At 45.9% G+C, this 26,607-nt stretch overlaps 1 protein-coding gene across 2 annotated transcripts in view; it reads right to left on the bottom strand.

Moving 5' to 3' along the window:
- LOC122558816 (plexin-A1-like) overlaps positions 1 to 26,607 on the bottom strand; it is a 463,903-nt gene that overhangs the window by 79,289 nt on the left and 358,007 nt on the right. For both annotated transcript variants that reach the window (XM_043707608.1, XM_043707607.1), the window contains exon 11: positions 7,896 to 7,992. In XM_043707608.1, the coding sequence (XP_043563543.1) occupies positions 7,896 to 7,992 (97 nt within the window). The remainder of the gene's footprint in view (positions 1 to 7,895; positions 7,993 to 26,607) is intronic.

Genomic DNA, 26,607 nt, shown 5'->3' with positions numbered 1-26,607 from the left:
GGTGAATTTAAGGTCAGGGTGGAATGTGTTGGTGAAGTTGGTGAATTGCTCAACCTCCTCGCGGGAGCACGAGGTGGCGCCAATGCAGTCATCAATGTAGCGGAGGAAGAGGTGGGGAGTGGTGCCGGTGTAATTACGGAAGATCAACTGTTCTACGTAGCCAAGAAAGAGACAGGCATAGCTGGGGCCCATACGGGTGCCCATGGCTACCCCTTTGGTCTGTGGGAAGTGGGAGGATTCGAAGGAGAATTTGTTAAGGGTGAGGACCAGTTCGGCCAAACGAATGAGAGTGTCGATGGAAGGGTACTGTTGGGGACGTCGGGAGAGGAAGAAACAGAGGGCTTGGAGGCCCTGGTCATGGCGGATGGAGGTGTAGAGGGATTGGATATCCATGGTGAAGATGAGGCATTGCTCTCTAGTTCATCTCTCATTCTTCCAAATTCATAAACCCGATCTACTCGACTTCTCCTCTTTAGACAATCCCCTGGTCCCAGGAATCAGACTAATCCTTATTGCAGTCCCTCCCTCTTTCCTTTGCCTTATCTATGCCCCTTATGATTTTATAAACTTCTATAAGGTCACCTCTTAGCCTCCAAGGTAATTAGCCCCAGCCTCTCTCTGTAGCTCAAACCCTCCAACCCTGGAAATATCCTTGCAAATCTTTTCTGAACCCTTTCAAGTTTCACAAACTGCTGAATGTTTCCAACACATAATGCTTTCATTTCAGAATTTGTTATGCTGCAGTATTTTGCTTCATGGAGATTCCTATCTCTTCTATCGTCAAACCCTTTGTAATGACAGCCCTATGAAATGGCCACCACAGGAGTGAGCCATGGATCAGTCCCCTGTCTGAGATATCTGACTTCTCAAAAATGAACCTTTTTAAAACACAGTGTTTGATTTGCAGGTAAGTGTTTGTTTTCACTGGGAAAATTTGACAAAGGTGGCAAATTTGGCAATGACGCTGTTGAAAATTAGAAACATTAGCCTGGGGGCCTTTACCAGGCTTTATGTGGTCATGGATAAGGTGGATAGGACGCAGCTGTTCCCCCTTGAATTAAAGAATCCTTACAATTCAGAAAGGCCATTTGGTCCATCAAGTCTGCACCCTGTGAAGGGCATCTCACCCTATCCCCATATTTATCATGACTAATCCATCTAACCCTGTCACTACAGGGCAATTTCCCACGGTCAATCACCTAACTAGTAGACCTTTAGACTGTAGGAGGATACCAGAACACCTAGAGGGAACCCACACATACACAGGTAGAACGTGCATACTCCACACAGACAGGTGCCCAAGGGTAAAATTGAACCCGGGTCCCTAGCACTGTGAGGCAGCAGTGCTAACCACTGAACCACTGTGCTGTACTTTGTTTAAAGGTTAATAACAAGGAGACATAAATTTAGGGTGAAAGGCAGGTGGTTTAGAAGGGTGTTGAGGGAGAGTCTTTTCACCCAGAGGGTGGTGGGGCTGTGGAATGCACAGCCTGGGAGGAGAGTTGAGGCAGGAAACCTCACAGCCTTTAAAACGTACGTAGATGAGCGCTTGAAGTGTCATAACATGCAAGGCTGGAAAGTGTAGGTAGGCCGACATCGACTGGATGGGCCAAAGGGCCTTTTCTGTGCTTCAATGTTAATCCATTTCTGGGAGAGGTGCAAATTGTAAGAATTAACAAAATGTGCTTGACACTTTCTGTCAACGTTACACTCTCTTTACTTGAAGAAGAATATAAGAGAGAAATTTAGCTCTGGACCTCAGAAGGAAAATGGAGAGAAGACTGTATTGTGTGGAGACGTTTCAGTGGCTGTTAGCCCAAAGCAAACACTCTCTAATTAAATGCTGCTCCTGAATTGATCACCTAATTCTGAGTGGCATTAAGAAAGATACCTGAGTGCTTAACAGTCTTCATCTCTTCTGGCATTGTTGAATACATGGACTGCAAATGAATGTTTACAAAAATGATATCAGGATTTCAATGGTCAGGTTAAGAGGACAAAGTTTGATCCTGTTTTCATTAGAATTTAGGATGTTAAGGGCGATCTGATCAAATTTTTCAACATATTGAAAGGAAAAGACAAGGTAGATGAAGATAAATTATTCCCACTGGTTGGAGATTCTAGAACAAGGAACATAGTCTGAGAATTAAGGCCAGACTGTTCAGGAGAGATGTTAGGAAGCAATTCTGCACACAACGGTTGGGAGAGGTTTGGAACTCTCTTCCACAAATGGCAGCGAATGTTAAAATTAAATCTGAGACAGATGAGCTTTTGTTAACTAAAGGTATTAAGGGATATGGGCCCAAAGGCAAAGATACAGAGTTAGGCCATAGATCAGCCATGATCTCATTGAGTGTCGGAACAGGCTCAAAGGGCTGAATGGCCTACTCCTATATTTCCTGTTCCTGAGTCAGCACTTAGTTGGAAGGCAACATTCTCAAGAAAGCCCAAAGTTTGGATGTTAGGACGTCCCTTAGCATTGCTGGAGTGGTCAGTGAAGCAAAAGGTTTCTGAACCAAAATGTTCAGCTTAATGAGCAATTGCACACACTCAGAAACCTGAAGCCTTCCTTAGATAAGGAAAACAAGATTGCACACAGCGGGAATATAGGGGTATACAACCAGGAGTATACCATGCAACCCATTGAGACTGCTACATCATTCAGCTAGATCATGGCTGATCAACATCATTGTCTTGTATTATCCCCATCTCTCTTGATGCTTATGATATCTATAAATCTGTCAAACACTCAGTGACTGAGTCTTTTCTTTTACAGGGTTAAGAATTCCAAAGATTCACTCGCCTCTGAGTGAAGACACCCCTCCTCATTTCAGCCTTAAATGGCTGAGACCAGGTCTTTATTTCCTTTAATTACTCACAGGATGAGGGGGTCGCTGACCAAGCCAGCATTATTGGGCAGTTGAGAGTCAAACACATTGCTGTAGGTCTGATTAGATTACTTACAGTGTGGAAAAAGGCCCTTCAGCCCAACAAGTCCACACCGACCTGCCGAAGCGCAACCCACCCACACCCATTCCCCTCCATTTACCCCTTCGCCTAACACTACGGGCAAATTAGCATGGCCAATTCACCTAACTTGCACATTTTTGGACTGTGGGAGGAAACTGGAGCACCCGGAGAAAAACCTCTCTGTGGGAGAATGTGCAAACTCCACACAGTCAGTCGCTTGAGGCGGGAATTGAACCTGGGTCTCTGGCGCTGTGAGGCAGCAGTGCTAACCAACGTGCCACCCACATGAGCTACATGTAGGCCAAATCAGGTAAGGATGGCAGCTTCCTTCCCTAACCAGATGGGTTTTTCCAGCAATCAGCGATGGTTTCACAGTCACCATTTGATGCTTATGGTCTAAGGCACGGTGGCACAGTGGTTAGCACTGCAGCCTCACAGCGCCAGGGACCCAGGTTCAATTCCCACCTCGCGTGACTGTGTGGAATTTGCACATTCTCCCTGTGTCTGTGTGGGTTTCCTCCGGGTGCTCCGGTTTCCTCCCACAATCCAAAGATGTGCAGGTCAGGTGGGATTGGTCATGCTGAATTGCCCGTAGTGTTAGGTGCATTAGATGTCGTGGAATGGTTCTGGGTGGGTTACTCTTCGGAGGGTCGGTGTGGAGTTGTTGGGCCGAAGGGCCTCTTTCTACACCTTAGGGAATCTAATCTAATCTTAATTGCTATGCTATGTCAGGATTTGAATTTAATCCCCAGATCGTTACCTGTACCTCTGGATTAATAATTCAGTGATAATATCACATGTCATCACCTTCCCCCTCAATGCATCAGGAATGGTGACTGGGAGGGTGCTTTACACAGTTTTAATTGGTTCAAGGATTGTGTGAGGAATTAGACAAGAAAGACGAGTTTATATGTCAATTCAGCAATTGCCTGACAATGGCAGACCACATTCGGTAGGCTGAATGGCTTCCAATATCTTATGTTCTTAGGAGGGGGTCTCACCAATTCTATGGTTCTAGGACACACCGAAGAAGGAACAACAATCAGAGACAACGCTAGAAATATTCAAGCACCATCCATAGAGAGAGAAGAGAGAGACAGAAAATCTCTCCAGCCCTCCAAACGATTGCAGACCTTCCTATTTATTCTTTCTCTCCACTTCTTCAGCTTTTCACCTGCTCGGAACTATACAATAAGGGGTTAAGTCTGGCTGGGCAATGTGAACAGAGCAATACCACATGATCTTGCTCTCCTTTGCAGCCTTGTGGTAAGATGAAAGCCACTGGAGGATGTTTCTTAAAATAAGGTCAATGTTTCCCTAACCTCAGCAGGCTCTAACTTTTGTTTACCAGCACAACCAGGCCAAGAATATGCTAAAAATATGTTGCATTTCCCAGATATGGTGAAAGGTCATTGACATGCAATGTCAACTCTGTTTTTCTCTCTCTCCACTTGTACTACCAGACCAATTGAGTCTTTCCAGCATTTTCTATGCAGCAGGACTGCAAAGGAGTGGTTGCCTCTCCCTCTCCACATCAATGGAAGTGTGGTCTCTGGGACTACGGCAATTTTTTTTACCACGGTCCACATTGTGAAGGCTCGTTTGGAATGGGCACCTCCAAACATGGGCAGTGTCCTGGGAATGTGCCCTGGGGCCATCCCAAAGTAAATGGAAAGAGAGTCATACTTACACAAACATCTGAACAGGAGCAGAATTAGGCCATTTGGCCCTTGAGTCTGCTCTGCCATTCAGTAAGATCATGGCTGATCTATGGCGTCCCACCTTCTCATCTAACCACAATAACTGTGTATTCCACTGCCTTGATATGAATCCCTTCACTTTTACAGTATACAGTTTTCAATTCAGAAGGAGAGATTTCCATTGATATGAGTACCCAAAAGTGTTTTACAAATAATTAAATCCTTTTGAAGTGTATCCATTGAGGTAGAGAAAATTGGCCATAATTTGCATACATTAAGGTCATACAAACCACAACATGCTCCTGATCAGACCATAATTACCCGTTGATGTCTGAAGTCTTTTTGAAGTCTCAAATAATATTTTTTACAAGACCTTATACGCTGAGTTTAAAAGCAATCATCAAAGCACCCCTGCAGTATTGAATCAGGACATTCGGCCTATTGAATCCACACTGACCCTCTGAAGAGCATCCCACACACACACCCCACCCTATAACCCTGCATTTCCATGGCTAACCCACCTGGTCTGCACATCCCTGAGCAATTCAGCATGGCCAATCCACCCTAACCTGCACAGCTTTGGAGTATGGGAAGAAACCCACACAGACACGGGGAGAATGGGCAAACTCCACACAACAGTTGCCTGAGGGTGGAATTGAACCCAGGTCCCTGGGGCTATGAGGCAGCAGTGCAAACCACTGGGCCACCCTCAGGCAATGTTGGCATCCCTTAATGAGTGGGCATCTCTTAAACTCTGCTGGTCATTGCAACACAGATGAGACAATGACCTAGCAGTATTATCTCACTGAACTGTTAATCCAGAAACCTAGCTAATGTTCTGGAGACTACCATGATAGAATTTGAATTTGAATCCAATAAAAGTCTGTAATTAAGGGTTGAATTTTTGATCATGAATCCGTTGTCAATTGTTATGGGGAAAATCCATCCAGTTCACTAATATCCATTAGGGAAGGAAACCACCACACATACCTGACCTGGAGTGTGTGTGTGACTCCAGACCCACAGCAATGTGATTCACTCTTGACTGCCATCTCAAATGGGGAGTAAATGCTGGTCTGGTCATTAATGTGCTCAGCCTGAGAATGAATTTTAAAAATCCCCTGCGTCTAGCTGTAATTTCTTGGCATTTAAAGTGTGCATTTTTGGGGGCAAAAAGCTGAGCTCTAACACAAGTGTGTTACATCACAGCTGAAACTTTTACATCAATGAGAAATAAAAACACAAATTTGCAAGGTTGGGAAAATGGTGTCATCTTATATAGCGGCTCGACCTATAAGCCATGCTTTACGGTAACATTTCACATGAACTTAGTTGAGGGATAAATATTGGTCAGTACACAGGGGAGGACTCCCAGACTCTCTCCTGACAATGGATACAGGATTTTTGTTTTACAGCCAGGCAGAAGTTGGGCTGAAGAACCGATCGGAAACACGTCAGCTCAGGAAGTGCAGCACTGCCCCAGCGCTGCATTGGGGTGGTCAGTTTTGACTCAGCAACCAAGTCTATTGATCAAACACCAGGCGTAAACTGGTGCCTGGGCAATTCCCCCAAATGTTGCTGAGAGAGAGTGCAGGGGAGGTGTATGCATGCAGTCAGAGCACACGAGTGCCAACACAAGCTATTCATAATCATCCGGCACTGGAAGTGGTCTTAGAGTCATACTAGGTGAAAACATTGCATGCAGTGCTGCAATCCTGCTTAAATCTTCCTCTCTCTGAATATTATCGCAGCATCAGAGATGGAAGAGCAGAGATAGCTTATTCCTGGAGCCTCCAACACAGGAACACTCTCCCTCAGCTCCGTCAGTCCGCGGGTTCTCTTCCCCAGAAAGCAGGGTCATTGAGTGTCCTCAAGGATGAATTAGGTAGGTTTTAATCGACGAGGGAGTCAAGGGTAATGGGGGCAGACAGGGAAGTGAACTTGAGGAGACAATTAGATCAGCCATGATCTTACTGAATGGTACAGCAGGTCCAAAGGGCTGAATGGCCTCTTCCTGCTCCTATGCCCCCGTAACTGTTTTATTCAGGTGCTTGAGATGCCCACACCCTCTTCATCTCGCCCCATCAGTGTATCCTACTGTTCCTTTCTCCAGAATGCACTTCAATTTCCTGTTCAAGGTACCCACATGTCCCCCCGAGCTCAAATGATCACAATTTGCGAAAAACCATTCCTCCCAAATCTGGCCTCTTGCCAATCCTCAAATTCCTGAACATCACCTATGGGAGGCCAGGCTTCAGTTGACCAGACACAATTGTCCCGAATCCTGACTCCAAATCCCACATCTCTCTCCTCCTTTAAGACTCCTAACAAACATCTCTTGTCCTAGGAGTTGCTATCCGTTTGACTCTGCCTTCAATTTTGTGTTTGTGAAGTAATCTGCGATCTTGGGGCACGTCGCAGATACTATATCAATGCAAGTTGTCCCTGGTTCTCCTCCCAGCTGTCTGAATTGGCCCATGCCCTTCAATTGCAGTCAGTCAACAAACACTGAGGTTGGGATGAGTTTGATCCACAGCATGAGGAAGAACAGTCCATTAGCACGGAAACCCGCCACAGGTAGGGAGGGAGTGCTGTACTGTCAGAGGTGCTGTTTCATCCAGCGAGATGCCTAGTTAAGGCCCCACCTGCTTTCTCAAGTAGGCATTGAGGATCCCACTAAGCTGTCTGAAGAAAAGCTGGAGAATTCTCCCTGGGGGCCCTGAGGTAATAGTGATCCCTCAACAAAGTTGTTAACACACATCAGTTAATTATCACAGTGCTACTTGTGGGATCTTGCTGTGCAAAGATTGGTCATTGCTTCCCCGCACTGCAATCATGACAATGTGTCCTTTCGCTGTATGGGTCTTAGGTGAGTCCTGAGGCTGCTACATAAATGCAATAATAATTATGTAATTCAATTACAGAGCCATAAAGCATGGAAACAGACCCTTCGGTCCAATCAGTCCATGCCAACCATAATCCCAAACTAAACTCCAAACGTTTCCTCGTGGAAATCTACAAGTAAATCTAGAAATAAGCCTGAACCTCAGGACCATCTGAAAGTTACTCTCAGTCCACCATTTTAGAATTCTTTCATCTAACGTTGCCAAGCTGGCAGTTTTCCATTTCATCTTGTGTAAAGAAGCTCATTAACAAGGTCTCAAGGCATCAATAATGCCCAGGGGATGGGGGGGAGCATGGTTGTCTTTAATCTGAGAGCCGTACCTTTAATATTGGCGGGATTGTCGATGACAAAATTCCCATTCCACACGACGGAGAGATCCACAGGAAGGTCACTGATGTCATTTCCTTCATACGTATACTAGAGGGAAAGAAAGAAGACACTTTTAGTGAAACGAAGAGAGACTGTTTTTGTCAAGTGACTCTAAAAGACATTGACTGGAGGGGGTGAGGAACTCTGCGTTTGCCAGAAGGCTGCATCTCCTGGCACTGAGGGACATGGTCTAGGATGACATGAGGTAGCAAATGACTAGAAAAGCTCAGCTGATCTGGGAACATAAGTGAAGAGAAATCAGAGTTAACGTTTTGTCCTGAAGAAGAGTCACTCAACCCAAAACGTTAACTCTGATTTCTCTCCACAGATGTTCCAAGATCAGCTGAGCTTTTCCAGCAATTTCTGCTTTTGTTTCTAATGTTCTGGGGACCTGGGTTTGAATGCCACCACCACAGATGGTGGAGAGTAAATTAAATTATAAACTTGAATTAAGAGTCTAATGATGACCTTGAAACCATTCCTGATTATCAAGAAAAACCCATCTGGTTCACTAATGTCCTTCAGGGAAGGAAACTGCTATCCTTGCCTGGTCTGACCGACATATGACTCCAGACCCACAGCAATGTGGTTGACTCTTACCGGCCCTGTGTGCAGTTAGGGATGGGGCAATAAATACTAGCTTAGCCATCGATACCCAGTCCCATTAATGAATGAAAAAAATCACTGATAATCTCACCAGTCATACAGTCATAGATACGTACAGCACAGAAACAGATCCTTTGGTCCAACTTGTCCATGTCAACTCGATATCCTAAACTAATCTCATCCCATTTGCCAGCACCTGGCCCATATCCCTCAAACCCTTCCTATTCATTTACCCATCCAGATGCCTTTTAAATGTTGTAATTGTACTAACCTCCACCGATTCCTCTGGCAGCTCATTCCATACATGCACCATCCTCTGTGTGAAAAGGTTGCCCCTTAGGTCCCTTTTAAATCATTCCCCTCTCACCTTAAATCTATGCCCTCTAGTTCTGGACTCCCCCACCCCAGGGAAAATACTTTGTCTATTTATCCTATCCATGCCCCTCATGATTTTATAAACCTCTGTAAGGGCACCCCTCAGCCTCCGACGCTCCAAGGAAAGCAGCCCCAGCCTGTTCAGCCTCTCCCTTTGGCTCAAACCTTCCAACCCTGGCAACACCATTCTGTGCAAGAATTCCAACTGGATTGTTTTGTGTAGGTAATAGCCCTATTCACTGGCTCAAATGTCCAGAGCGATGTTACCTGCTCTGGACCAGGGAGCCACATCTTCAATCAGTCAGTAAAAATCACCAGTTTGCTCTCTGAGTTAAGGAACATGGCATTCGTTGAGTTAATGCAGTGAGCTGCATGCAATCGGGTTAGACAGCGTGGAGGGGAAGGAAAACAGTGGATTTGCGATGAAACATGTTCTCGGCTTTGCCCTGTGTACCAGCCGATGCAGTGATAATGAAGGCCGTGTGTATTATCACAGCTCCAGCTTTCTCTGTGTCAAATTCTCTCATTGCAGAAACAAGTGAGATCATCAGCCGAGCCAGTGTAGTCAGGAAAGTTTTTATGGTTAAATAATCCCAGTGGTCGATATTTGTAAATCATTGAGATGACAGCTGGTAACATGACTGTACCCACCATAACTCAGCACAACATGTGAGAGTTTTCAGAGATTTTTTGGGGGGGGGGGGAAGATGGGTTTGTATTGCATTGAGAGACAATGGCAGTGCGGAGGGGTTTGGAGGAATCTGGGGAAGGGAGCAGACAGTGTCCAAGGTGATTATATTCCTGGCCACGCCTACCAGAGTTTGCATCGACATTGAGGCACTGTCACTGACCTGCTGTAGTAAAGACAGCAGCAAACCTGCACACAGCAAGATCCCACAAACAGCAGCGTGACAAAGACCATCTGCTCTGCGAATCTGATTGGGGGATGAAAATCTGGTGAGGGTAACAAAAGAGACTCTCCGCAATAACACGAAGAGATCTTTTATATCCACCAGACAGGGGGCACTCGGCTTCAGTTTAATAGTGTGCGTGTGCGTCTGTGTGTGCGTGTGTGCGCATTTCTGTGTGCATGTGTCTGTGTTTGTGTGTATTTGTGTGTGTCTGTTTCAGTGTGCACGCGTGTGTGTGTCTGTGTGTGCACATGTGTTTCTGTGTGTCTGTGTGTGCGTATTTTGAGTGTGTCTGTTTGGGTGTGTGTTTCATTCTGCGTGATTGTGTACATGCCTATGTGTATGTTTCTGTGTTTGTTTTATGTTGTTGGTGTTTCTATGCGTGTAGTTGCATATGTGCATATATTTGTGTGTTTCTGTGTGTCTGTCTGTGTGGAGTAGGAGAAGGAAGGGTGTGTATGAGCATGTGAGACAGAGAGAGAGAGTGTGAGAGAGAGAGAGAGAGACTGTGAATGTGTGTGTGAGAGAGAGAGAGAGAGAGAGAGAGATATGCATTGCAGTTGAACCAGATCCTCTGCACTTGTACAGACTGAGCCACCTTCTGATTGCAGTCTCTGATTGCCAGTGGAGTTGGCACTATGCCTGTGGCCAATACTAGGTTCACTTCTGTTGCCCCAGCACAGATTCTGGACTGAACACAACACCCTTCTGGACAAGTGGCTCATGTTAGCAGAGCTAGCACTCCCAGTAAGACCCAACACTTCCAAAACTCATCTGCCTATATACCCTGCGCTGAATCAGAAATTGGTGCAATTTCCTTTTGAATCATTTGAACTATCCTTTCCTACACTAGGTGGCAGACATGTACAAGAATTCACAGATCGTGCTCATCTCCCGTGGCTTTTCACAAACATCCCCCTACATTCACCTCATGATGTGTTAAAACCTCAGGTCAAAACCCATGCTGGTTCCCAAGATGGTACTGGAGCAGCAGTCCGATCAGGGAAGGGTGCGAGTCGGTGTGAGAAAGAGAGAGAGAGAGAGAGAGAGAATGTGTGAGAACGAGAGGAAGAGAGAGAAAACACGAGTGAGCATGAGAGAGAAACTGGAAGAGAGACACTCAAAATGGGAAAAGATGAAATTGAGAGAGCAGGAGACAGAAAAGAATGCCAATAGCTCAAATAGAGACAAAATAGGAAGAGAAGCAGATCAGATTCACAGACTCTCAGAATTGTTACAGAAGGAGGACTATTTGGTCCATTACATCTTTGTCTCTCTCAATGAGTAATTCTCACTGAATCTTATTCCCCTGCCTGGTGCCAGTCCCCTGGCAATTGTTCCTTTTTAATTAACAGTCTCGTTTCTTTTTGAGTGTCTCAGGTGAACCCACCCCCACCAGTGCATTCCAGATCTGAACCACTCACTGCATGAAAAAGTTTGATTTCATGTTCCCTTTGCTTCTTTTGCCCATTGTTTGAACTCTGTGCCCTCTCACTCTATCTGGATGCATCACGGTTTGGTACAGCAACTGGACTGTAAGCAACTACAGAGCTCAGTCCATCACAAAAGCCAACCTTCCACAATGACTCCACCTACATGTCTTGTTGCGCAGCCAACATCATCAAAGCTCCCACCTACCTACTCCAGTTACAATCTCTTCCGTCAGGCAAAAGATACAGGAACCTAAACACACCTACTGAATAAATGTCTCAAATTTCAAATCTAACATTGATCTTGCTTCTTTGTGAACATAACTGTGTATTCCTCACTCCGTCCTATCACCCTATTACACTTTGTATGGTATGATCTGACTGTATTGCACACAAAACAAAACCTTTCACTGTACCTAGGTACATATGACAATAATAAATCAAATCAAATTGATTCTTTCAAGAGCTTCTCCCTATCTGCTTTGTCCAGATTTTGAACATCTCGATCAGGTCGCCCTCTCTGCTTTTTCTTCTCCTAACTTCTTCAATCTATCGTCATCACTGAATACATTTTCCTGAAACCATTCTAACCCTAACCCTACAAACCACTTCTGCACTGTCTCCAGTGTGGCCACATCCTTCTCAAAGTGAACACAAAACTGTACACAATACCCCAGGTGAGGTTGAACAAATGCCTTGTATGGGTTCACCATGACTTCCCTGCTCTAGTCACCATGATGTTGGTAATAAAGCCTGCGACACTGTGAGTATTATTATCAATGGCTGTCTTAACATGACCTGCCAGTTTCAATGGCTGACACACACAGACACCCAAATCCTTCTGCTTTCGTGCACCCTTTAGGTTTCGAACATAGAACAGCACAGCACAGGAACGGGCCCTTCGGCCCACGATGTTGTGCTGAATATGATGCCAAATTAAACTAATCCCTTCTGCCAGCCCTTGATCCATATCCTGCCATTCCTTGCATATTCATATGCTCATCTAAAAGACCCTTAAACCCCGCTATTGTATCTGCCTCCATCACCATCTCACATTCCAGACTCCTACCACTCTCTGTGTAATACCCTTGCCCCTGACATCACTTTTGAACTTTCCCCCTCTCACCTTAAATGTATTCCCCCAACTATTATTTGACATATTAATTCTGAGAAAAGGATTGTGACCATCGACCCTATCTCAGCACCCTGTTTCTATCCTTTATTTCATGTTTTCTTCCAACCAATATAAATCATCCCACATTTCTCCATACTGAATTCCATTTATGTGTCCACCTCCTCTACCAACTTGTCTCTGTCCTCTGGAAGTTCGACACAATCCTCCTGCCAGTTTCCAAGTTTTGCCTGTTGCACATTTTAAAATGTTGCCCGGTACTCCAATGTCATTCATCGGCAACAGGAAGACTCCCAACACTGATCCCTGGGGAAGTCTGCGACAATCCCTCTTCCAGCTGAGAAACACCCTGACCACTGTCACTCAGTCAATTTCACAAGTCATGTTGCTACCATCTGCTTCATTCACAGATCTGTTGTTTGGTACAGAATTAAATCCCTTTTGGGAGTCTACGCCCAGTACCAACAGCACTGTCCTCACTGACTCTCTCTAAACGCCTTCTTAACCATCATGTCTACCAAATTAAGAGGCTCGATTTTTACGGAGACATCTGGAAATAGGAAGTGGTTGGTTTGTGTTAGCTGGTCATCTTTGGGTTGCATGCAGGAGGCTAAGACAGGGTGGTTAAAAAAGGTATTAGGTACACTTGCCTTCATTGCTCAGTTCTTTGAGTAGAGAAGTTGCAATGTTATGTTGAGGCTGTACAGGACATTGGTGAGGCCTCCTCTGAAGTACAGTGTCCAGGTCTGGTTGCCCAGCTATACGGAGGATAATATTAAACTGGAGAGGGTTCAGAAGAGATTGAACAGGATGCTGCCGAGTAAGGAAAGGCTGCATTGGCTGTGACTTGTTTCACTGGAACACAGGAGGTTGAGAGGTGACCTGATAGATGTTTATAAAATAATGAGGGCTATAAATAGAATTAATGGGAGTTGTCTTTTCCCAAAGATGGGGGATTTCAAGGCTAAGGGGCACATGTTTAAGGTAGAGGAGAGAAATTTAAAAATGACATGAGAAGCAAATGTTTTATATAGAGGGTGGTTCGAGTGTGGAATGAACTTCCTGAGGATGTGATGAATTACATCATTTCGGAGATCTGGTCCATATCCCTCCGAACCTTTTCTATTCATGCATCCATCATTTACTCAGATGGATACACAAATAGAAAATGTTTGGAGGGATATGCTCCAGGAGCAGGCAGGTGGAACTAATCTGGTTTGGGAACATGGTCGGTATGTGCTGGTTGGACTGAAGTGTTTGTTTCCGAGCTGTATGACTGTATAAGCTGTCATCACTCGCTTCAGCTGCATAAAGCCTATGTGATGATTTGCTATCTGCTTGTTCCCTCCCCTTCCACTATGACCCTCCAACCCTGGGGTCCATGAGGTCCCTGACTTGACTCTGGCATTAAAGCTCCACTTGACCACCACAATTCGATGAGGATGGCCCCAGTGACCAACCAGCGGTCAGCTCTTCCTCAGCATCATGTCTCACAAACTCAATTGAGTTTTTTGAAGAAGTAACAAGAGGATTGATGAGGGCAGAGTGGTGGATGTGATCTATATGGACTTCAGTAAGGTGTTCAACAAGGTTTCCCATGGGAGACTGGTTAGCAAGGTTAGATCTCGGAATACAGGGAGAACTAGCCATTTGGATACAGAACTGGCTCAAAGGTAGAAGACAGAGGGTGGTGGTAGAGGGTTGTTTTTCAGACTGGAGTGCTACAAGGATCGGTGCTGGGTTCACTACTTTTCACCATTTATATAAATGATTTGGATGTGAGCATAAGTTAATAAATTTCAATTGGCTGAGGAATGAAGTTTAATTTAGGTAAACGTGAGTTGCTGCATTTTGGAAAAGCAAATCAGAGCAGGACTTATACACTTAATGGTAAGGTCCTAGGGAGTGTTGCTGAACAAAGAGACCCCGGAGTGAGAGTAGAGGCGGAGGTCGATAGGATAGTGAAGAAGGCGTTTGGTATGCTTTCTATTATTAGTCAGAGCATTGAGTACAGGAATTGGGAGGTTATGTTGTGGCTGTACAGAACATTGGTTATGCAACTTTCGGAATATTGCATGCAATTCTGGTCTCCTTCCTATTGGAAGGATGTTGTGAAATGTTAAAGAGCTCAGAAAAAATTTACAAGGATGTTACCAGGGTTTAAAGATTTGAGCTATAGGGAGAGGCAGAATAGGCTGGAGCTGTTTTCCCTGGAGCGTTGGAGGCTGAGGGGTGACCTTATAGAGGTTTATAAAATCATGAGGGGCATGGATAGGATAAATTAACAAGATATTTTCCTTGGGGTGCGGGAGTCCAGAACTGGAGAATGTAGGTTTAAGGATGAGAGCGGAAACTTTTAAAAGGGACTTAAGGGGAATTTTTTCACACAGAGGGTGGTGCGTGTGTGGAATGAGCTGCCAGAGTGGTGGAGGCTGGTACAATGACAGCATTTAAAAGACATCTGGATGGGTATATGAATAGGAACAGTTTGGAGGGTTAAATGGCCAAGTGCTGGCAAATGGGACTAGATTAGTTAGGATATGTGATCGGCATGGACGAGTTGGACCAAAGCGTCTGTTTCTGTGCTGTACATCTCTATGACTCTGTAACACTATCTCTATGACACTATCTTGATAGAAATGCAAAGGTCCAGCCAGCTCCCAAGATCATCGAAGGATTAAAACAAAAAACTTGAACGTGCAAGAGAATATTGTGGAGTACAGTCCTGAGGCACCCAATCCTACGTCAGTTGATGAAGTATAAAAAGTAGACACTAATCCATTTCTCGATAATGAGTTCACTGTTTACATTTGCTTCCTTCCTGCTACTCCAATGTGGCAGAAATCTCTTCCTCCTGATTAAACCAATTTAAACCAGATTAACTCAACATAAAACCTGTACCTGAGCCTCTACTCATTGAAGTTTAGGGGAATGAAAGTTGACCTTATTGAAACATTCAAGATGCTTAGAGGACAAGACAGGGTAGATGTGAGAAGGTTGTTATCCCTTGTGGGGCAATCTAGGACGAAAGGCACGTAATCCCAGAGTAAGGGGTCACACATTTAAGACAGAGGTTGGGAGGAATTTCTTCACTCAGAGGAGAGTGAATCTGTGGAATATTTTACTTCTGAGGTGAGATCATTAAATATATCCAAGGTTGAGAGAGACAGATGTTTAAACAGTAAGGGGAATCGAGGGTTACAAGGAAAACGCGGGAAAGTGGAGTCGAGGATTATCAGATCAGCCATGATCTCATTGAATTGAGAAGCAGACTCAATGGGCTGAATGGCCTACTTCTTCTCCGACACGTTATGGTCTAACTGCATTGTTACACGACTGGAGTCACGTGTAGGCCAGACCAGGTAAGGATGGCACTAAAGGGCATTAGTGAAGCACATGGGAAGTTACAAGAAATTAATTATCATTGGCATGGTCACCATCACAGAGACTAGTTTTATATCCCAGATATTAATTGAATTTATGCTCATAAAACCCTGGGATTGCTAGTCCAGTGACATTAGCACAGCCCTACTAAGCCCACGTAGGAAACCCCTTTCTCCCCAGTAAACAAAGTTAGTCAAAATTGTCAAAAATTGACAATCTAGCAGCTAATGACAGAATTCCCTGTAGATTTCATTGGTTCACCAACAATGATGAAACAGCACCCTTCCTCAGCCAGCACAGTGGCTTAATGGTTCGATTGGGTTCGGTTCCAGCCTCGGGTGTCTGACTGTGGAGTTTGCACATTCTCCCCATATCTGCATGGGTTTCCTCCGGGTGCTCCAGCATCCCCCCCACAGTCCAATGATGTGCAGATTAGGGTGGATTGGCCATGGGAAATTGCCCTGTAGTGACCAGGGATGTGCAGATTCGGGTGGATTGGCCATGGGAAATTGCCCTGTAGTGACCAGGGATGTGCAGATTAAGGTGGATTGACCATGGGAAATTGCCCTGTAGTGACCAGGGATGTGCAGATTCGGGTGGATTGGCCATGGGAAATTTCCCTGTAGTGACCAGGGATGTGCAGATTAGGGTGGATTGACCATGGGAAATTGCCCTGTAGTGACCAGGGATGTGCAGATTCGGATGGATTGGCCATGGGAAATTGCCCTGTAGTGACCAGGGATGTTCAGATTAGGGTGGATTGGCCATGGGAAATTGCCCTGTAGTGACCAGGGATGTGCAGATTCGGGTGGATTAGGCATGAGAAAGGCAGGGTTATGGGGCGGGTCTGGGTGGGATGCTCTCCAGAGGGTCAGTATGGACTTGATGGACCAGAATAGCCTGCCTCGAAACTGTAGAAATTCTATGAATCCTCCACATTCCTGGTCCATCCTTGCAATTGGAGAACAGTCATTTGGCAAGAGGTCAAGAACATGCTGAAATAGGCCATTGGGCGACATGAGCCTACTCTGCCAGTCAGTAAGATTAGGGTTGACCTGGTTTAGCCTTAACCCCACTTTCTGTTCCCCAAAATCCTTGGCTCCCTCGTGGATTGAAGTCAGTCCAGCTAAGTATCAGATATTCAGTGACCAAATCTCCACACCTCCCTGGGTTAGGAATCTTCAAAAGACTAATGATGCTCTTGACTGAAGAAATTCCACCATCAGAAAGAGGACAGACATTTCCTTTAAAGTGGGCCTTTTCACTCTCAGGTTCTCTCAGGAGAGAGACAACTCTTCAGCATCTGTCCTGTCAAGTCCACTCAGAATCTCACATGGCTCAATAAGAGAAGGAGGCTCAAACAGAAATTGCTGGAAAAGCTCAGCAGGTCTGGCAGCAACTGTGAAAGGAAATCAGTTAATGTTTTGGGTTCGGTGACCCTCCCTCAGTTCTCCTCAGACCTGCTGAGGTTTTCCAGCAACTTCTGTTTTTGTTTCCAATTTGCAGCATCCGCAGTTCTTTCAGTTTTTATGGAATTGAAGGAGTCTGACCTCACATTCCCCCCTCCTCAACAGCCTGGGGCTTTTTATTCCCTGAAACGTGGGAGGCTGAGGGGTGTCCTTACAGAGGTTTATAAAATCAACAGTGGCGTAGAGAGGGTGAATAGACAAGCTCTTTCTCCCCCTGCGTTGGGGAGTCCAAAACTAGAGGGCAAACGGGTCATTGATAGAATAGAACCCATACAATGTGGAAACAGGCCCTTCGGCCCAATAAGTCCACACCGACCCTCCGAAGAGTATCCCACCCAGACCTATTCCCCTACCCTATTACTCTACATTTACCCCTGATTAATACACCTAACCTACACATCGCTGAACACTACGGGCAATTTAGCATGACCAATTCACCCTGACCTGCACATCTTTGAACTGTGGGAAGAAACTGGCGCACCCGGAGGAAACCCACACAGACACGGGGAGAATGTGCAAACTCTACACAGACAAACTCCGGTTGACGCTGGAACTGAACCCGGGTCCCTGGCACTGTGAGGCAGCCGTGTTAACCACTGAGTGACTGTGCTGACCGAAAACTGGTTACGTTTCCCACTGAACATTCCTGATGAAGGGCTTTTGCCCGAAACGTCGATCTTCCTGCTCCTCGGATGCTGCCTAACCTGCTGTGCTTTTCCAGCACAACTCTAATCTTGACTTTAATCTCCAGCACCTGCAGTACCCACCTCCACCTCAATAGCTGTAGTGCCCATTGAGGTTTCTTGCCCAGCAGCTAGTCACTGGGGTGGTGAGAATGGGCGAGGAGGGAGTGTGTTGAACGTGGAGAGAAAACTCCCCAATTTCTCACTTCCCACAGGGAGGGGAGGGGAGGGGAGGGGAAAATCACATTCAGTGTTGTTTACTGTACAAACCAATTGCTGAGTTTGCCAGGATTGTTACCTAAAAAAAATTCATTGTCCCTGAAGTGTCCTAGGGATGTGGAAGGAGCTATATAAATATAATGATAGTTTCCTTCACAGTTGGTACAAGTGAGTGGCACCAGTGAAGAATAGTACAATAATGTTTTGAACAGAGTCTCTAATTGTTCCTCAGCCCTGTGGAATGTCCTGTAACAGCATGTTATACAAGGGGTTCTTCCTCATTATTATTGTGGCTTATGTTCCTTCTGATGGATTCAAGGCATGAATCATTCATTTAATCTCATCTGACATGACTGTCATCTTCTTCAAAGTGGGTTCAGAGTCCTCGCTGAAGGAGGTCATTAACTGACAGCAAGAATTCCGACGTTCCCTGGGCTTATTGATCGGCTGCTCGGGACTGTGTACTGAAGCGAATCCGGAGCGGTGATTTAACCCGAGATGATCTGAAATCGTTGAATACTGCTGCCTCCGACCTCGCCTGTGCTGCGTTTTGGTTTAACTCACTCTCTTTTCAAAGGGAGTGAGTGATGTGGCAGAAGGTTCCGGATCCGAGGGAAGGATAGGGAGGGCGATCGTCAAAGCCAGGGTCATAGGGTCACAGGGTCATACAGCACAGAAACAGACCCTTTGCCTCAACTCATCCAAGCTGACCAGGTTTCCTAAACTGAGCAAGTCCATCTGCCCGCGTTTGGCCTATATCTCTCCAAAGCCTTCCTGTTCATATATCCATCCAGATGCCTTTTAAATGCTGTCATTGTACCAGCCTCCACCACTTCCTCTGGCAGCTCATTCTATACATGCACCACCCTCTGCGTGAAAAAGTTGCCCCTTAGGTCCCTTTTAAAGTTTTCCCCTCTCACTTTAAACGTTTGCCCTCTAATCCTGGACTCCCCCACCCCAGGGAAAAGACCTTGGCAATTCACTCTATCCATGATTTTATAAACCTCTGCAAGGTCATCTCTCCACTTCCAACACTCCAGGGAAAAACATTCCCCAGCCTATTCAGCCTCTCCCAACAGCTCAAACACTTGAAATGTCATAATATTCAAGACTGTGAGCCATGTGCTGGAAAATGGGACGTGTAAAGTTAAAGTAGGTCTTGGCGGGATAGACTCGATGGACCGAAGGGATTCTTCTGTACTGTGTAATTCTATGATGGGTTAAAGAGGGAGAGGTTTGAAGGAGTGTCTTAAATAAGTAAAGCGAGGGAGAGATATAGAAAGGGTTAGGGAAAGGATTTCAGATCCTTGGGAGCTAAAGGCTCAAGTTGTGAAAAGGTCAAGTCTAAAGTCGAGACAGAATCACAGGGTCATAGAGATGTACAGCACAGAAACAGACTCTTTGGTCCAACTCATCCATGCCAACCAGATATCCTAACCTAATCTAGTCCACCTGCCAGCACTTGGCCCATATCCCCCTAAACCCTTCCTATTCATAAACCTATCCAGATAACTTTTAAATGTTGAAATTGTACCAGCCTCCGCCACTTCTTCTGGCAGCTCATTCCATACACACACCACCCTCTGCGTGAAAAAGTTTCCCCTTTGGTCCTTTTTATATCTTTCCCCTCTCACCTTAAAACTGTGCCCTCGAGTTCTGGATTCCCCCAACCCAGGGAAAATACCTTGTCTATTTACCCAATGCATGCCCCTCATGATTTTATAAACCTCTATAAGGTTTATAGAGATTGGGGGGGCAACTGTTATAAAGCCCTCAGCCTCCAACACTACAGGGAAAACAGCCCCAGCCCATTCAGCCTCTCCCTATAGCTCAAACCCTCCAACCCCAGCATCATTCATGTAATCTTTTCTGAACCCTTTCAAGTTTCACAACACCCTTCCATTAGGAGGGAGACCGGAATTGCACAGAATATTCCAAAAGATGATTGAGGAGAGAGTATTGTGGGCGGCACGGTGGCATAGTGGTTAGCACTGCTGCCTCACAGCGCCAGAGACCCGGGTTCAACTCCCGCCTCAGGCGACTCTCTGTGTGGAGTTTGCACATTCTCCCCGTGTCTGCGTGGGTTTCTTCCCACAGTCCAAAAAAAAATGTGCAGGTTAGGTGAATTGGCCATGCTAAATTGCCCATAGTGTTAGGTGAAGGGGTAAATGTAGGAGTATGGGTCTGGGTGGTATACGCTTCAGCGGGTCGGTGTGGACTTGTTGGGCCGAAGGGCCTGTTTCCACACTGTAAGTAATCTAAAAAATCTATTATTCAGGAGACTCAAGCAAGTCTTTAGTTTTAAACAGGAAATACTTATGTCCAGGCAGAGAGAGGAGGGTAGGTTGGAGGAGACGGGGGAGAAATGGGATGTTGGCGCAAGAGGAGAAATCGAAAGAAACTCAGATGTGACAAAGAGCAAGACAGAAAAACGCATCATGGGTGGTTAGCACTGCTGCCTCACAAGCACCAGGGACCCAGGTTCGATTCCAGCCTCAGGTGACTGTCGTGTGAAGTTTGCACATTTTCACCGTCTTTGTGGGTTTCCTCTGGGTGATCTGGTTTTCTCCCACAGTCCAAAGATGCGCAAGTTAGGATGGATTGGCCACGTTAAATTGACCACAGTGTCCAGGGATGTGCAGGCTAGGTGGGTTAGTCATGGGAAATACAGAGGTACAGGGACTGAGTGGGATGCACTTCAGAGGGTTAGTGTGGACTTGGTGGTCAAATGAACTACATCTGTGCAGGGAAAAAAGCTCACAACCAATGGACTCAACCAGGATATGACAAGATGGAAAGATAAAGGAACTTGCAGGGCAGAGAGAAAGGTAAATCATAGAATCACAGCAAGCCATTTGGCCTCCTGTGTCTCTTCTGCTGTCACTTCAGCTAAACTATTAGATGCCATTAGCCCCACAGACCAGAGAATTGTTTTCTGTCTGTTATTTGATCAGACCAAGGAAGTGATGAGCGCAGGGGCCTACCCTCAGCATGTAGGGGTGAACCATCCCTTAATGCAAGAGTGATAAAAGACAATTAACTTGAAAGTGAGAACCCCATCCAGGTAATAGGTCCAGTTCCTGTCTGGCGCACTGTGGTGCTAACTCAGCAAAGAGCACACAAAGAGTGTGTAATTGAACAAGAGAAGCAATATGAAAGGAAAGGGCCATACATTACAGAATGATACACTCTAGAGTATTAAAGCAGGCTTCAGTCTCCTTGAGAACAGGTACTTTTGTTATTCATGAGTCGAATCTTCTAGCAAGGTGAGGTGAAGATTGACACTAAGGACATGTAATTTTTGAGAAGACTGAATCTTCAAATGCAAGCCTCTCTCTTCAGATCTTTGATAATCTTCTTGAGGCATTTGCTTCCCCTCTCTCTAACTTATAAAACGCTCACCTCAAGGATCTGTTGGCTGCATCGCATTATCCAGGGGGAGGCTATTAATTTACACATGAAATAACGCATAGGATTTAGCCCGGACGGAAAAACACTGACGTCTAAGTGAAATTGGCATTTTCAATTTGTAGTCTGACAATTCTCATTTGGCCACTCTCATCTGCTGGCGTGTACAGGGGCTGCATCTGTCCTAGCATTTGCCGATGTATCCCTCATTTATTTCAGAGATTTTTACTATCGGGGAGAGAGGGAGAGAGCGACTGAACATTTACAGAAGATGGAACCCAGTCTCTCCCTGGAGTCAGAGTCCATAGGTGTGAAGCTGAAAATGCACAGCAGGTCAGTCAGTATCCCGATGAAGGGTTTCAGCCCGAAAGGTCGATTTTCCTGCTCCTCGGATTTGTCTGACCTGCTGTGCTTTTCCAGCTCCATAATTATTGAGTCTGGTTTCCCGTGTCTGCAGTCCTCACCATCTCCTCTGCCTGGAGTTAGACATTTGGACTTCAGGAGCCAGTACGTCAATAAACTGTTTGGACTCCATAGGAAGCTACAGCCAGTTGGTGCAGTGAGTCTTAAAGGCACTCAGAGACTTTGAATGGTACAACAACTACTTGCAGTTATTCAGCACCTCTAAAATTATGCCAAAGAAGCACAGAATTGTTGCAGAACGAGGCCATTTGGCCCCCTGCGCCCGCACTGATTCTTCAAGTGAACATCATTACCCTCTGCCAATCTCCTGCCTCCTTGCCATACTCTTACACACTATTTCTATCCCAATAATCATCCAATGCCCCTCCTGCAGGTATCAATTGAGCCTGCCTGTAGCATATTTCCAGGCAGTGCACTTCACACCCTCACTGCTCGCTGTACGAACAACGTTTTGGTCCCATCACCCTAACTTCTTTTGCACATCTTAGCTTGGTTTGGCCTCACCCTGGACCTCTGGCCTTCAGGTGATTTCAGAGCGGGTCTCCCAGCCTCGAGATCCTCAAGGTGATGCCTGACACAGTCTAGCGTCATGGTCCAGTGCGGACTGGAGGCTGGTTGGCTGGCAGCTAGAAGGACTGAGAGCGTGGCGCTGGAAAAGCACAGCCGGTCAGGCAGCATCTGAAGAGCAGGAGAGTTGATGTTTCGAGCATAAGCCCTTCATGAGGATTCCTGAAACATCGATTCTTGACCTGTTGTGTTTTTCCAGCACCACGCTCGTGGCTCTGATCTCCAGCATCTGCAGTCCTCACTTTCTCTGAGTTGGAAGGAATGCTAATGCTGGGCTTTTAACTCTTTATTTCTCTGTGTATCTAATTTATTACTGGACTGTTTATTTCTTTACTTTTCTAACTGTTTTATCTAAGAATTTGTACTTACAAATCTGTACCTAGGTACCTTTGTGCGTAAGATGCAGCTTAAGTGGTGAATTGTAAACTTTTCACTGTGTCATTTGAGTGCATGTGACAATAGAGTTCATTAAATTTGGATTCTAATCCATCATTTTAAATTTATGCCCTCTGGTTGTTGTTCCTTTTACAGTTGGAACAGCTTCTCCCAGTCTGCTCTACCCAGCCCAATCATGTTTTTGAAAACCTTTATCAAATCTCTCTCTCAGTCACCTTCACTTCAAAGAGGATATTTCCAACTTAGAATCATAGAGCTGTACAGCACGGAAACAGACCCTTTGGTCCAACTCACCCATGCCGACCAGATATCCGAAACTAATCTAGTCCCATTTGCCAGCACTTGGCACACATCCCTCTAAACCCTTCCTATTCATATACCCATCCAGATGCCATTTAAATGTTGCAATTGAACCAGTCTCCACCACTGGATCTGGCAGCTCATTCCATACACGCATCACCCTCTGTGTGAAACAATTGTCCCTTCGGTCCCTTTTATATTTTTCCGCTCTCACCCTAAATCTATGCCCTCTCATTCTGGTCTCTCCTGTCCTGGGGAAAAGACCTTGTCTATTTATCCTATGCATGCCCCTCATGATTTATAAACCTCTATAAGGTCACCCCTCAGCCTCCAACGCTCCAGGGAAAACAGCCCCAGCCTATCCAGCGTCTCCCTATAGCTCAAACCCTCCAACCCTGGCAATCTCCCTGTAAATCTTTTCTGAACCCTTTCAATTTCTTAAATCTATCCTCATCAATGGAGTTTCTCATTCCTGGAACCATTGTGGTAAATCATTTTTAATTAGCATCCCAAGATGCTTCAGAGGAGCAATAGATATTCAGTCAGTTGATCAAATTGGTCAAAGCGGTGAACTTTGAATGATGTTTTAAAGGAGCAACGTGAGACAGAGAGGAGATTCCAGGGTGTAGGGAGCCAGGAAGCTGATGGTATGGCCCTGAGTGGGGGATTAAATCATAAGATGGTTGGTGGGGATGTTCGCAGATGATTGCACAATGTTCAGCACCATTCAGGACTCCTCAGGTACTGAAGCAGTTCATGTCCAAATGCAACAAGATCTGGACAATATTGAGGCTTGGGCTGACCAGTGGCAAGTAACATGCATGCCACAGAAATGCCAGGCTATGACCATCACCAACAAGAGACATTCTAACCACCGCCCCTTGACATTCACGTCACTGAATTCACCCACTGTCAACATCCTGGGGGTTATCATTGATCAGAAACTCAACCGGACTCACCACATAAACGCAGTGGCTACAAGAGCATTTCAGAAGCTAGGAATACTGCGGCGGGTAACTCACCTACTGACTCCTGAAAGCCTGTCCACCATTTGGGCTCATTCAGAGCTCGTGGGTGGCACGGTGGCACAGTGGTTAGCACTGCTGCCTCACAGCGCCAGAGACCCGGGTTCAATTCCCGCCTCAGGCGACTGACTGTGTGGAGTTTGCACATTCTCCCCGTGTCTGCGTGGGTTTCCTCCGGGTGCTCCGGTTTCCTCCCACAGTCCAAAGATGTGCAGGTCAGATGAATTGGCCACGCTAAATTGCCCGTAGTGTTAGGTAAGTGGTAAATATAGGGGTATGGGTGGGTTGCGCTTCGGCGGGTCGGTGTGGACTTGTTGGGCCAAAGGGCATGTTTCCACACTGTAAGTAATCTAATCTAATCATCTACAAGGTACAAGTCAGGAGTGTGATGGGATACTCCCCACTTGCCTGGATGGGGGCAGCTCCAATAACACTCAAGAAGCTCGACACCAGTCACCTCCCTCAATGTTTATTCCCTTCACCACTGACACACAGAGGTACCATCTACACAATGTAGGGCAACATTCCTGATGAAGGGCTTATGCCCGAAACCTCAATTCTGCTGCTCATCGGAAGCTGCCAGACCTGCTGCGTTTTTCCAGCACCACACTCTCAACTCACCACCACCTTCTCAAGAGCATCTAGGGAGAGGCAGTAAATGCTGGGACCCAGCCAGCAAAGCCCACCTCCCACAAAATTAATACATTTTTAAAAATAAGAATGAAATGTCCCAAGGGTCAGGTTACTGCCAGACACAAGCACAAACAGATGCCAGCAATTCAGAGCTTGGCATGTGATGCTGTGAGGCACACCTGGATCAGAAACCAGCAGGAGACCTACCATTTCCTATTTCCTGCAGCTTTGAGCTATCTGCGTACCTCATCACACCCTCATTCTCTTTCCACTGGCACTGTGCACGCTGCATTGATATAGTGGTGTCCTCACACTGCAGTGGACCCAGGTGAACATTTAGGGTGGCACGGTGGCTCAGTGGTTAGCACCGCTACCTCACAGCGCCAGGGTCCTGGGTTCAATTCCAGCCTTGGGTGACTGTCTGTGTGGAGTTTGCACATTCCTCCGTGTCTGTATGGGTTTCCTCTGGGTGCTCGGGTTTCCTTCCACAAGCCACAGATGTGCAGGTCAGGTGAATTGGCCATGTTAAATTGCTCATAGTGTTAGGTGCATTAGTCAGAGGGAAATGAGTCTGGGTGGGTACTCTTTGGAGAGTCTGTACAGTCTTGTTGGGCTGAAGGGCCTGTTTCCACACTGTAGGGAATTGAATTGAATCTAAAAACATTCCTCAGTGCCCAGGGCAGCTTCCTGAGCTGGCAGGGGAACCCTTAGCTCAGGGAGAGCAAGGAGAGAGGAGACAGCTGTCAAATAGGGAGGAAGGAGAAGGTGTTCTAGAGGGACTGGAGAAGGTGTGGACAGCCCACCCTTCAGTTCAGATGGAATCACATCAGACTGCTCTGCCCATTCATCAGATCACAACAGATCAGAAAGAAGCTTTCAGCCATTTTGTCTACCCTTTAGGGACAGAGGAGTGAGAAAGAGAGAGAGAGAGCAAGAAAAAGAGAAAGTAACTGAGAGAGGGAAAAGAGACAGCAAGAGAAAGCAAGAAAGGAAGTAAGGTGAAGCAGAGAGAACAAGTGAGAGGAAGAGAGCGCGAGAAAGAGAGAGGGAGGGAGGGCGAGAAAGAGAGAAGCAAGAGAAAGAGTGAGAAATGGAGAGGGAGTGAGAGAGTAAGAGGGAGCAAGAAAAACAGAGAGCAAGAGAGAGTGCAAGAAATGGAGAGACAGAGTGAGAAACAACAAGAAAGAGAGCAATGAAGAGAGAGAGAGTGTTTGTGTGTGTTTGTGTGTGATAGAGAGAAAGGGTGAGAGAGAGGGAGGGACAGGGAGAGAGGGAGCAGATAACTAGACCCCAGCTGTTTGTGTGTTTGCTGTCTTTTCAGAGTGCTAGCAGACTAACACCTCTGGCTGGACGTATTTGAGTTAGTTTGTACCCAGGGTATTAGAAGCCGAGAGTAGACTGCGCAAGCCTAAGTCCCAGTGTTCACTGCTGACCCCTCTTTAGGACATAAGTCTGTTTGTACCTCACCCATGCTCAGGGTTGCCAACGAGATTTGGATATATTCATCACATGATCTCCCCTAAGGATCCCTCTCACCTGAAACAGCCTTTCCCAGTGTCACTTCTCCCCGACTATCTCCAATACTTTCATCAGTAAAAATGATGAAAAGCGGAAATTGGTTTCAAATGTCTCGCACAATTTTTCTCCGAGATTGTTGCTTGCCAGAGTCTCTGGAATAAGTCCCAAGGAGACTCCAGACCAA

The sequence above is a fragment of the Chiloscyllium plagiosum genome, chromosome 18, assembly GCF_004010195.1.
Source record: "Chiloscyllium plagiosum isolate BGI_BamShark_2017 chromosome 18, ASM401019v2, whole genome shotgun sequence".
In the NCBI taxonomy this organism is placed as follows: Eukaryota; Metazoa; Chordata; class Chondrichthyes; order Orectolobiformes; family Hemiscylliidae; genus Chiloscyllium; species Chiloscyllium plagiosum.
The sequence above is the reverse complement of the archived record's forward strand: the minus strand, read 5'-3'. Positions and strand labels throughout refer to the sequence as shown.